The following is a 13,584-nucleotide window of genomic DNA, read 5'->3' as shown; positions in this document are numbered from 1 at the left end:
AACCAGCCTTATAATATGGTTCTCTTCTCTACCAACCCTTAGATAACCTTTATTTTACCCTAATAACCGGTTTAAAGGGTCCATTTTTAAGAATTATTTGTATAATAGAAACATTAAGAGGGTTTAGTTACAAATTTCATAATTTTGGAAAAGAATCTTGAGCTTACAATCTTCTAATATGGTGATCTTTTCTACTATCCCTTGGATAGCCTTTATTTTGGGGTCCAGCCAAAATACATACATTTTAGAGTTTCTTTTTCATAAAAACACATCTTAACAGAGTTAAGAATTATATCCCATAAGTCCCAGAACAAATTTCATCATTTTAAAAAAGAATCTTGAGCTTCCAATGTTCTTATTAGAACACCCTATTGGGTGATCTAGTTTATTATCCTCTAGATATCCCTAAGATCTAAGTTAGATGTACCAAAAATTCTGCTAAAATATAAAATTTTTAAGAATTATTTTCATAAAAAGAGAGTTTCTTCAAACATGTCCCTTAGGTTCTATCAGATATTCTTTATTTTATTGTAAAAAATAACTAAAATATGTCATTTTACTAATATTTCTCTATTATTTCCCTTGAAACTCCCTGATAAGAGATTTTATTCTTACATCACATAATTACATTAATTACGAAATAGAATAAAACCCGATAGATACCTTAGATATCCTCTAGTCTAGCCTAAAAATCAGCTAAAATATATAATTTTAAATAATTATTTTTATCCATCTCTTCGATATCCTTTAGTTTCTTTAATAATCAGATAAAATATATAATTTTAAAGAACTATTTCCCTAAAAACTCTATCAAGAGGTCTTCATCATATATCACATACTTCCTAGAACACTTTTCAGCACTTTGAATTATAATGAAACCCAATCTTCCTGGGAAACTGGGTTACTGCCCTACAAAAATAAAGAATTTGATGTTTAATTGTAATGAGATACACTTTATATACAGTCTGGGAAATCCACTTCAGGTGTACTCTTTGTTTCAAAAAGTGTTTCCTTCCGAAGAACCCTTTTTTAATGAAACTTTCTTGTCTAATGCATCTCCGACATCTCCGACAAAGGGGTGGTTGCCTTTAGAGAACTATTATTGTTATTATTGTTGTGTTTGTTGGCTGTTGAAGTAGTTGTTTTGTTGTTTAGTTTGTTAGTTGTCTGGTAGTGTTTGCCGCCTGCTTGTCGGCCTGGAAAATGCACTCGAGCGTTCGGGGCCTACAGCTCCCTCCCCTTCTGAATGCGTTTTTTATTACTTACTGGGCCGTCTGACAAGTTTTATGTTCTTGTAGTGTTTCCCTCGATTGGCAGCGACATGCACTTGGCAGTCTGGCGGTCTGGCAGTCTGGCAGTCTGGGGGCCACGTTAGTTGCTTCTAACTTCGCATTTTTGTTGTAAGAACTCCGATTGTGCTACAAAGTGGCCATCGGCCGTGGAAATCTTGATGTCTCCGGTGTTCTGTTCTGTTTATTTTTTAGTATTTTAGTTGCCACAAAGAGAGGTGTGTCCTCTACCATTTAGTTTGGGTTTAATTGAAAAAGAAACCTGGGTAGTTGGTCCTATAGAGTGGCTCCTAAGAGGAGATAGTATCTAGATAGTTCTGTTGCGCTCCATTAGCTAATGTATCTGACACGCTGTCGGAGGGGGGCGAGTGGCAGATGCCCTATCGGTTGTGTGGCATCTGTGATAAGCGGAACACAATGCAATCAACCGCACAATTGCCTCACAAGAGGCACAAGAGGGTCTCTCTCTGAACTCTGGCCCTTCTTCCGAGCCGGTAATTAAAAGTCACTCGCTCGTCAGGCGACGCCCACAAAAAGAACTCCAAGCTAGAATGCCTAATTAGTCGGAGATCGTCGTCTCGTCGGGCCATTTATCAATTAGTTAGGCAACTAATGAAGCACAGGGGCAGGTCCAGAAACCTTCAGAGCGCCTCAGACTAGCTCACAAACAGGCACTTCAATCGCTCGAATATCAAATCAATTGAACCCGTTTACCAATTTGACATGCAAATTATATTTTCTGATAGTTCTAATAGCCATGACATAATCCCATAACTCAGCCCCAGCCTGGAGCCATGATCTAATGGAGCAATCAATGCAATTTCGAGTATGATTTCATTCCGGAGCCTAGCCCAGGGGGGTTTAGTTCTATATTTTATAAATCCCTCGTTTGCTGATCCATTATTGTTGATAATTTGAAAAATATATTATTTTTAGCTGTTCCCATGGAGGCACTACTTCCAGTCAACCCCTCCCTCATACCCATTTTTATACCCTTGCAGAGGGTATTATAATTTTGGTCAAAAGTGTGCAACGCAGTGAAGGAGACATCTCCGACCCTATAAAGTATATATATTCTTGATCAGGATCACCTCCTGAGTCGATATGAGCATGTCCGTCTGTCCGTCTGTCCGTCTGTCCGTCTGTCCGTCGGTCCGTCTGTCCGTCTGTCCGTCTGTCCGTCTGTCCGTCTGTCTGTTTCTACGCAAACTAGTCTCTCAGTTTTAAAGCTATCGAGTTGAAACTTTGCACACACCCTTCTTTCCTTTGCAGGCAGTATATAAGTCGGAACGGCCGGGATCGGTCGACTATATCCTATAGCTGCCATATAACTGATTGATCGGAAATGCCATAACTTTGGTGTTTTTTAAGTTAGAGGGTTGGGAGTTTCTACACATGTTATATTTGACCAAAATATCTTATGTACAAAATTTCGTAAGGATCGGCCGACTATATCCTATAGCTGTCATAGAACGATCGAAATTGGCATAACTTTGGTGTTTTTTAAGTTAGAAAGATGGGATTTGGTACAGATTCTATTTTGGGGAAAACAATCTGATCTGCCAATTTTCATAAGGATCGGCCGACTATAAACGATCCGCTATATATCTAATAAAATAAGATGGGTGGCGCCACCTAGCGGACTGCGACTGAACTGCAAGGGTATATCAACTTCGGCTCCGCCCGAAGTTAGCTTTCCTTTCTTGTTTTCATCTATTTCCGAGCAATGACGTTGTCAAACTTGTTTCATTCTCTGGTCTGATGTACTTTTTTTTCCCCATTTTTTTTTATCATTTGGAACGTTTATTGTTTTGTGAGTTTTGCGGTTGCCTGTTTATTGCCTTTTCAACTGTCGCTTAATTGACTGCCTTGTGTCGGGAATAATTCTCCATTGGTTCTGGGGAGCAGCCCAGTTCCAGACCATCATGCCCTGTGAGAACTCTTCAGTCCACAGGTGTCTGTTATGACCAACAGGGCGTCCAACTTCTAAAAAGAATGGCGTCTCATATGGCTCATAACTGGTACAATTCAATTACTCTCTTATCTCAAGGGTCTCTGGTTTTATTTTCATATCAACTTTGGGGACTCTATTCAAATGGAACTCGGAGTGTTATAGACTCATAAAGACTGGGAGAAGAATGGGGAGTACGAGTACTGGGTCTAATTGGCCAAAAGAGTGCTATTTTTAATAATTATTCAAGTTGTTTTTAAGGTCTTTTTTAAGGGGTTACAGTTTGGAAAAAAAATGCTTTTTTCAATAACTCGTTCTGAGCCAACTATTTAGTTTATTGATTTAAAACTTAGCATGTATATTAAAGTCAACCCTTAACTATTTTCCCATATTTTTTTTATTGCAAAATATTATTAACAAAACAAAAGGCCTCTTGCGGTAAGCAGGATTACTCTAAACAGGATCCTTTGAAATGCAAAAAAACAATTTAATTTCATTAAAAAAATAAATTATCTTTAAATTTATTAAAGGAATTAGGGAAAAACAAATTTTTGAGAAAATGCAGGTTACTTAAAGTTAAAAATTCAATTTTCGAACAAAACTTGGCTCTTTTATGGTTTAAAAAAAATAGAAATTTTCATCGGATGGGTTAATTAATTTATAACTCAATTAATTTATATAATTTATATAATTTAGTAGATTGAAAATTCTTGCGTTTAGAGTTTTGCAAGCACCTTTAAATGTAGTTAATTTGTTTATTAACTTACACTGAGTTGAAAATATTAGTCGGATCAACTTGAAATTTTGTCAAAATTTGTGTAAATTTTTTGGAAAATCCTCACTGTATATAACCCCTTAAAGAAAGATGTCTGCAGCCTGCAGTCTATAGTCTCGTGTCTCTGTTTCAAGTCTAGACACTTGGCGCATTCGCTAAATAGTTTAATGTCCCAGCCCTTGGCCTTCAACAACTAACATACATATAGATTGCTATTTATTTGCCTTTTTTTTGTCCCAACAGCTGGCTGTGGGCACTATTTTATTTGGTTTAGAGATCTGTCGTGTCTCTCAGAGATACTGCCGCGATTCTGACTCGAATCTGTTGGGTTTCTGTCTCATTCCGATTCCGATTTCGTTTTCATTTGCCATTTTTTGTTCGATTTGCGTCGCTAATTTGCAAGTTTAATGCCTACCGGGGGTCGACTTTGACTTTGTTCAAATAAAAGCTGAAATTTTTTAGAAGATGTGGATGTGCCGCCGTCTTACACACACCGGAAGGTTGGAATCGTAAATCAGTGTTTGGATAGAAGGCCCCCGCGATTAGATCAGCAGCGTGTTTAGGGTTCCATTAGCAGGTAGAGAGAAGGTAGACTATTACGTATTATTGGAGTTCAAATATAATACAATAATACAATAATAGTTTTAGAAACTTGTAGTGTAGAATCTCACGGTTTCGTAAGCCCCAGGGGCGCAATCAAACGGTATTCGTGGGACTCGCTTATCAGCTGATAAGCAACCCAACTCACGCACATGGAGAGGAGAAGGCAAAAAAAACCCAAAAAGCAACAACTCTTTTTTTTCCTCCTCCACTGTTGGACGGCCTTTATTTTTTATCGTTGTGATAAGACCTTTTTTGGTTTTATTTTTTATTCAAAGGCCGTTCGTGGCAGTCGTCAGTCAACAGTTTGACAGCCACAGGTTGGATCATTAGTCTCCATATTCCGATTTTGCCGATTTTGGCGCCTGGCTGGCATTTATGGAGCGATTTGACGCTATACAGTTATAGTTTGTTTATGTGCCGGCAGCAGCTAATAAAAAAAAAAACAAAAACGCGGCACTCGAGCCAGCAAATACTATTTAAAAAGCGATAATTGGCCATCAAGCCGAACCGAAAGGCACTTATATTTATAGAACAGGTGAGGGCAGGTAACTAGGTTTTCTTCAAAGAGAGAGATCTTAAAAGAGAGTTATAGGATTTGCTCTCTCTCTGAGCTTTTTATTCCTTTTTCTTTTTATTTCCGGTACAGAAACTCTGCGCATGCGTATACTCTTTCTAACGGTCATAAACCGGTCGCTCTCCTTTCTTTCTCTCTCTGTTTTTGCACCTTTTTCTGCGGTTTTTGTTGACATTTTGCTGCACTCTTTCTTCCCACACGGTGTGGCTCTCAATCGAACAACTGTTGTTGTTTTGTGGTTTCTTTTGTGTTGTTTTTGTTGCTCTTGCGGTTTGTTAGTTTCCGTTGTGCATTTTATTACCTTTCCATTCACAGTGAAGTCTTAGCCGAGACACAATTGCTCTGAGACTGTACACGGATTATCAGAAATATTTTTGCCATTTATAGCTCATTGTTTTCCGTTTAATTTGCCAATGACCTACTGTACGAATAACGAGAGAACAACGATAAGGTAGTCTCCTCCCCTTCCTCTTGGTTCCTCTGCTTGCTACAATTGCGGTTAATCCACTAAATAGGCAAAAAAAAAGCGAAGAATAAAACAAAAGACTTGATTAAGAAAACTGTAACAGCCCAAAAGTAGGCAATAATAATTGTGTATTTCCGTGTGTGGACTTTAAAACTGTAAAAGAAAGTGATTTTAATTAATATTTAGTAACTTGTATTTTCTCTCCTTTTTTTTACAGTTAAAGTATTAAAATTTAGCAAATATGTTGCTAGCCAAATTCTAGATAGTTAAAAAAATTAAAAAGTTAAGCCACGGCTTACAACCACGGTACAGTGTGCAATAAAAAAAGGATTAAGGATAATCCGGAAACCGTCCCGGCACCACGCTTGCCACAACAACTGCAAACACGGCGTCCCCGCGCAACTACGTCCGCTCACGCTCCACCCCCCAGTCGCCCCACTCCCCCCAGGCGGCGGCGGCACTCCTCGGCGGTAGAGCGTCCCACCAGCAGCACCACCACCACCACCACCACCATCATCACCATTCACCCTCTCCGTCACCATCGCCGTCGTGCCCCACGTTGCAGCTGCAGCCGCGGTTGCATCAATCCGAGCAGCAGCTCTGCCAGCGCCGGAGTCGCCTCTATGCGTCCACGGGGAGTGCCGCCAACATCATGATGGATCGCGAATCCCTTAGCGAATGGGCTAAGGACAAGCCGCTCAGCATCCTGCAGCTGGATCCGGCGGATCGTGCAGTTCTCCGGATAGCAGGTGGGTGGATCAAGAATTTTTATTTAAATTAATTTATTTTATTTTTTGTTTTTAAAATAAAACCACAACCACTGTGGCTGATAACTCCATTGAAATGGCAATATGCTGAGCAAATATTTGGCCAACCCACCAGACACCCCACCCTGCCACCCTGCCATCCGGCATCCCACTCGGTGGTTCATTGCACCCACCCAGTGCTTGCCAAACTGTACATCAACGCAGCGTTATTATGCGCTAATTCCACGCTAACGGTGGCAGCGGGGCGTAGGGCGGAGGCTGCCTGCCCCCTGCTTCTTCTTATTTGTATTTGTACTTGCAACATGTATAGTGTGTGCCCCAGGCCCCTACCACCCCTGCACTTCGGTCTGTCAGTCACTTGTAATTCTATTTTTGTTCCGCCAACGGAGTTTTTCGCGGCCCACAGAACTACGAGTTATACGAGTCTATGTACGTACAATGTCCTCCCCTTCCTTACCCCCAGATCTATTTTTTTTTTGCAGTGCAGAACAGAAAAATCGAAATTTATGTCGCCGTTGCAGCCCGAGGGCATTGTTGGTAGTTCCCCCCCATCCCAATCCCAGTCCCAGTCCCGCACAATAAAATAAAAAAATAAAAAGTCTATTGAATAGCTGCCGCATTGTGCCCCGGCCTGTGTCTATTAAAAACGGCAGTATCTGGCAGTGAGGAGTTCAAGGGATTGGGCTGCACCACTCACTGAATGCCACATCAAAGCCTACACAAATAAATTACATTTCCATCTTCAGGAGAGCGGCATAGTTTAGATCTCAGGAATTTTTATCTGAAGATTGAAAATAAGTCACTTGGATTTGGATTATATTGATAGGATGGAAGGATAAATAAAATATTACTAAATAAGAGACAAGAAGAGACAAGATGGATTATTCAATAAAATGTGGCATTTAAATTGTAATTAAAAAAATAAAATTAGCGAAGATATAAATAAAATACAATAGAAAATAGATCACTTTATTAGACCCTGAACCCATATATCCTTCGTATTGTTCCAGAAGAGGAGTCCTTCCTTGAGGAGACTCCTTGGGGAAAAGCCAGGATAGAGCCTTAAATATGGATTATTAAATAAAATGTGGCTTTTAAATTTAAATTCATGGATTAAAATTAGCGAAGAAATAAATAAAATAGAGCAGAACACTTTATGAATCCCTGAAACCCGTACATCCTTCGTATTATTCGATCCTTTAAGATACTCCTTGAGGAAGAGCCAGTAGAGAGCCTGAAATATGAGGGGATATGAAAAATATGAGGCTTTTATGTTTTATTTAAAAGACTAAAATAAGCGAAGAAATTTATAAATTAGAGGAGAACACTTAATTAGACCTTGAAACCATGAAACCTTAATATCCTTCGTATTATCTATCCTTGAAAGGAGTATACTTGAAGATTTGTATGACAATTCTCAAAGAATTTCTCTTCAAAATCCCCGTATTCAATTTGGAATTGATTTTGTTCCATATTTCGCGAAACTCTTGTAAAATCATATATGATATGACCTACTACTGACCTACTACTTCTATTTCTCAGGGAACTAAAATCCAATACCTGAGTGGAAGAGTTTTTTAAGACGATTCTCTAAAGATTCTGTTAAAATATTAAAATATCTGAACATTTTGGATTTTTTTAAATTTTGTAATAAAAAATATCAGTTTAAAAATATTCAGAATACAGGTATAATACTGGATATTGATATTATCTTCTATTCGTGTCTATATTTAATCCAATTTTAATCAGATTCTCAAGCTAAATACCTTAAACGATTTGTATGAGTTTTTCCAGTCATTCAGCCAGGATATTTCTATTCTGCTCTAGCCATCTGAACCTAAATACTGATACAAACATTTGGATCTATATGATTTAAAGGGTAAAAATGTAGGATAACCTCTTGTAAAATTAAGGACAATTTTAAGAATTTTATATTGAATTTTATACCACTACAAATGTCTCCTTATAAGTTAAATAGTGTCCTAACTGGTACAACTTAAAATCCTAAAAATACCACCATTTGTAGAACTCCCCTTGTCTTTCTCCACTAACTGCTATAAACAACACAACTTTTCATCGATTTATTACAACTAGTATTAAGGGGTTTTCCCCTATATCCCCTAGGCCATATCTATATCTCCCTTTAACTGGAAAAGCACAAAACTTAATCTTGCTTCGAGCGCTAAGAGACCGATATGACAATGCACATGCGTCAGCACTCTGTACAATTGTAATTACTTTCAATTGAAATTGATTCAATAAGCGAAACGCCCAAGATCGTCAATGAAACTGAAAACAGAAAACTGAAAACTGCGAAACTGAAAACAAAACTCGTTTTACCTTAACAAGCCCGAATGTGTCTCTGCTGCGGCTCCAAGTATTTATATAAATTGAGATTGATGTCTGGGATTAAGGCCCCCGGAGGGAGACACCTCCACAGTATCCCCCATGTTCCCATTCCAGAGGCAAGTCAGAAATCCGATTTCAATCCGATTTTGCGTGTGAAATGAAAAGTTTGGAGTTTCAGGCCCCCATTTTGTGGCATTTTGTTTAGACGGTTTGGAGTTTTAATTAGCCCTGAACAGCCAGTTAGCCCACACACTTTTTTGGCCAACAAATGCATGTAACGGAAAAGTAGCCCACAACATAAAGGCAGTTGCCAAGACGCCCCCACTGGCTAAAACTGGCTACAAAAAAATAGTAATGGGCTGAGACCTATATACTTTTTTGTTTTTTATTCCGAAAGACGTGTTAATGCTTCGATTAAATAATATTTTTTAACGGCTGATAGTCTCTTGTTTGCAATTGTTTTGTGGATATTTTTAAACTCAATCTATCGCTCTCGACTCGGAGGCTACGCCTGCGCAGATTGAACCAATTTTGGTTAGATGTTTTTGGCCAGGTTTTTTGGCTCGGCCAGTGGGTAGAGTGGGTGTGTTTGTGGCTATAATATTCGTATCGTATCGAGCCTTTTTCGATTTCGATTTCGGATTATTTTGACACCGTTCGACAGCATTCTTATTTTTAGATGGATGTTATCACCCAGCCCCGGCCTGGCCTGTCCCATTATACCATTAATCGACATTTTGAAGCCTCTTTTTAAGTGGTGTGGGTCTTCTATAATTCTTTGGGCCCATTATCGCAATATCGTTATCGTTATCGGGGTAGAACATAGGCCAGACCAAGACAAGGCTTGGCCAAAAACCGCATCTAACAAAGACTTGGCTAGTGTGGGTGGGGGCGCCAATCCCCCACGAATGCAAGGCAGTACAGGTTTTCATTAATAAATCTGCTGGATACTGAGTGTATCTATTAGATATTCTGAGCACAGAATACACAGCTCGCTTAGACACGATCGGTATTAATGGGGAAATTAGACACGGCAACAGGCGGTGGCTGCCACCGGAAGTGGCCACCGGACAGTATTGCTTTTCAATGAACTTTGAAGTTAAAAAAATCTGAGAAGAGTCTAAAGTAGAGTAGCGTATCTTGTTGTAATTTTATCGCAATGTCTGTTTTTATTTTCGGCATTTCGGTATTGTATCTGAAAGATACAGATACGCCTACCGACACAACACGATGTTGTTAATTGAAAACTGATAACCGTTTCTCTGTTCCAGGCAGTTATTGCTTCTGTTTCTGAATCAGTCTTCTTTATATTTTGAATTTCTATACTATATCAGAGACTCTGGCATAGAGTTCTCAGCAATTCTTCAGTTTTTTTGGCTTTTAATTGTCTCGATATGTATGTCGCTCCCTATCGCCGTTCTGCAGCTGCGTATCTGTATCTGAATAATGGGGTGTGCTGGCGTTCGCATACATAGATATCTCTAATTAGTTTTCAATTCAATTTGCATTTCTCGTTCGCCATGTTTCCAGACTACTCGTACCATATCTCTCTCTGACTTGCCCCTTTTGTGGGGCGACTGCTTTCGGTAATTATTCCTCTCGAGTTATGACATTTTTAAGTGTTCTGGAACCTAATGATGACTCGATGATCAGTGGCTTAGTAGTTTGCTAGATTGTTGAGGTTTTTATGTGCATTTTTGTTCTTAAATTAGTGTTTTATTTAAAGTCTCTAATCAAGTTGTCGTTGGAGAAGTTTATGTTTTAATTCAAAGATCTCTAATTATTTAATTATATATTCAAAGAGGCACGTGTCTGGTATGCATGATAGCTATTTTTTATACCCAAAAATTACCAAAAAAAAATAAAAATGGTACATAGCTTGACTTGACTGACAGGTGACATTCGTGATTCATTTTCACACGGACGCGGAGTACATATCTTGGTATCCAACTCCCCATCAAGGCTACCACACTGAATAGCGCCATATGGCACCTTTCCCAGATCCTACAGCCTACAGCCTATAGCCCCTCTTCTGACTCATTAAGATAAGCAATTTTGTGTGTCAATTTGTCAACTCCAAAAAGCAAAACAATACGCCATTCTGGGCTTTGGATCAAAGCAAAGGACCGCGCCACCCAGCCACTTGAATATAAATAAAATCTATAAAATATCAAAAAAAATAATAAGGTGTATGGATGGAGTGGAGTGTGTGTGTGTGTTGTTCCGAAATTATTTGTACACAAATATTTAATTACGCTACTAATTGCCAGCAAACGAAACCCTCTGGCAATGCGAGGTCAAGATACTTTAACTTTTCAGTTATTTTAAAGAAAAATAAAAAAATAAAAAGCATATGGGGTTGTGCAATATATGATGTGTTGTGTGTGTGTGTTTGGATGGAGTGGCATTATTTTCTCAGCCTGGTGGGAGTTTCATTCAAGGCGTTCCCCCATCGCTTTTCGAGACTTTCACAGAAATTGCAGTGATCTCAGCTCCAGCCGATAGCCACTTTATGGATATTTATGACCTGCTATATATTGTATCTCTCAGTTTGTGTATCTGTGTGTGGGTGGAGTGACCATGACGTCACTGCTGCGAAACAAGTTGGCCTTTGTCAGCGATCGAGCAATCATTTAAATGACATTACACGCAAATAAAAGTAAACAACACAAGTCTCCAACTGAGTCTCAGTCTGAAACCGCCCACCAGTTGGTGTTATTGTAAACCTGTTTCTGTTTCTGTATTTTTATTTTTGGGTTGGGAGTTGGAAGTTGGAAGTACTCCCTCTGTTAACCAACTACTGGGTAACGTCTGCCGTCAGTGGGTCAGTCAGCAATTCAATTGAGGGGGCAGGGCATCCTTGGAAGTGAACTGAACTTACACGAATATTCCATAACCCAAAACCCATTGTTTTTTCTCGGTTTTCGCTGCCACCTTTGTTTGAACAGCAACAGTGCGGATTATACCGAAACTGAGTCCAAAAAAGGGAAGGAAATGTTACTTTTCACTTATTTGTATATATTTTAGTCGAAAGCGACTCGGGGCGGGTGGGAAGTCAATTAGTCAGTTAGTCAGTCGATGGCTCTTAGCCGGCATTCCAATCCGCCTTGTTTACTTTCTGACTGTTCAAAATAATTCCCAACAAATGCCACGTTGACACACATATCTTCTGGGTATTTTGTCAGTTGCAGAAATTAATGCCACAAGTACTCACTCAGACATCCTTCAGCCAGGTAGCGTAGCGCATTGAGGGGTAACTTCACTGTTAAAGTCTTTAAAATAATAATGTCTGGCGCCATTGCAAAATAAAGGGATCTTTTTAAATGTTTATTTAATGGAAGAAAAATGAAAGGGCGGTATAAATATTAATGGATATTTTAAACAAATTTTTTAAATTGACAAGAAGTATATATTTTTTCAAAACAAAATATAATAGAATGGAAACTCTCGAACTGTTTTTGCAAGAGATGTTAGAATCTGGAATAAAAATAACAATTTTTTTTATCATTTATATAAGTTTAGAATATAAAGAATTTTGAAAAGGATTTTAAAAATGCAAATTATTATATAATTTGAAGTAAAACGCTAATTTTTTACAATAAATAGGCAATTATTTGTCCATAAATAATATTAAAATCTTAAGTATTTAATAAATCTTAATAACTTAAGTCAATGTTGCACTTATTTGCCTACAAAGACAATGTTATTTGAAATATATAATCAAAATTTAGAATCAAAATTAAGAAAATTGAGAAAAAGTTATTTGGAGGCACATCACTTGTACTAAATGAGTTCCAAATTTATTAAGTATTTCTCGAAAATTAATATAAATTGTATCCATAAAGGTCATAGATATGTATAGATATCAGTATCTTTATATCTATATATCTCTTTATCTTTAATCTTAAGAAACAATTTCTTCAAAACTTCAAATTATTTCTTTTTTTTAAATTTTTAATACAGTAGTAGAAACCCCTTAAACCTCCTCCCTCGAATTGTCATTCGAATAAGAGTATCATAATACATCTATTTTTAGACAGAAAAGCACAGATTGATTGTAATTTATGCAATTACCATCTCGTATCTTGGAGATAGCCACTCTAATGCTAAAATACATTATAATAATTCATCCAATCAGGCTGCTGCCTTGAAAGTGTGTGCTTAGTATATCTTATATCTTAAATCAATCGAATTATGCAAAGTTAATCGACAGAGTTGAGCACATGACTTTTGTGAATATTTTTTTGTTTTTTGTCACTACTCTCCGAAGACTCTCTTCTCTCTGAAGACTCTGTTCGCTGTTCTCCTCGATTTCAATTGCAATTGCCGGCATTCCTCCGCGAAAACGGGAAATTGTCTGCAAGAGTGTCTGAGCTGGAGCTCACTATTGGAGTGAGATGCAGTGGAGGGCAGTGGGAGGCGGTGCCTTGAGACGGATGTGGACTGTGACAGGCGGAATTCCGAAGACTTTGGGCGTAAGCGTGGGCCGGGGTTTACTAATTCCAAAAGCCAATAAGCAATAGGCGACAGCTGCCCAGCAGCAGTATACTTTTCTTCAGCACTGTGACTAAGTGGGTGACTCTACCTGTTAGATATAGCCATGATATAGCCATGATTTGACTATGGTTTAATGGGCCTTGTTACCTCTAAATGGCTATCCTTTAAAAGACAACACAAACCTACCTTTTCATGCAAATTGGCTCGCAAATTAGTGGCTTCTAAACCCCTTTTTTGTTGGCCAACTCATCTGCCACCCTTGGCGTGCCAGAAGGCAATTCAAAACGCAATCAGTTGGCAATTAAACTGGGCC

General features: G+C 38.4%; 1 protein-coding gene across 11 annotated transcripts in view; it reads left to right on the top strand.

Moving 5' to 3' along the window:
* The window catches only part of LOC6494021 (dystonin), a 76,943-nt gene that overhangs the window by 2,806 nt on the left and 60,553 nt on the right, over positions 1-13,584 (top strand). For all 11 annotated transcript variants that reach the window (XM_032451005.2, XM_032451006.2, XM_032451002.2 and 8 more), the window contains exon 2: positions 5,876-6,407. In XM_032451005.2, coding sequence (XP_032306896.1) covers positions 6,311-6,407 — 97 coding nt within the window. In that variant the 5' untranslated portion in view covers positions 5,876-6,310. The remainder of the gene's footprint in view (positions 1-5,875; positions 6,408-13,584) is intronic.

The sequence above is a fragment of the Drosophila ananassae genome, chromosome 3L (assembly GCF_017639315.1).
Source record: "Drosophila ananassae strain 14024-0371.13 chromosome 3L, ASM1763931v2, whole genome shotgun sequence".
Lineage (NCBI taxonomy): Eukaryota > Metazoa > Arthropoda > Insecta > Diptera > Drosophilidae > Drosophila > Drosophila ananassae.
Note: the sequence above shows the minus strand (reverse complement) of the source record. Positions and strands in the feature narration are given on the sequence as shown.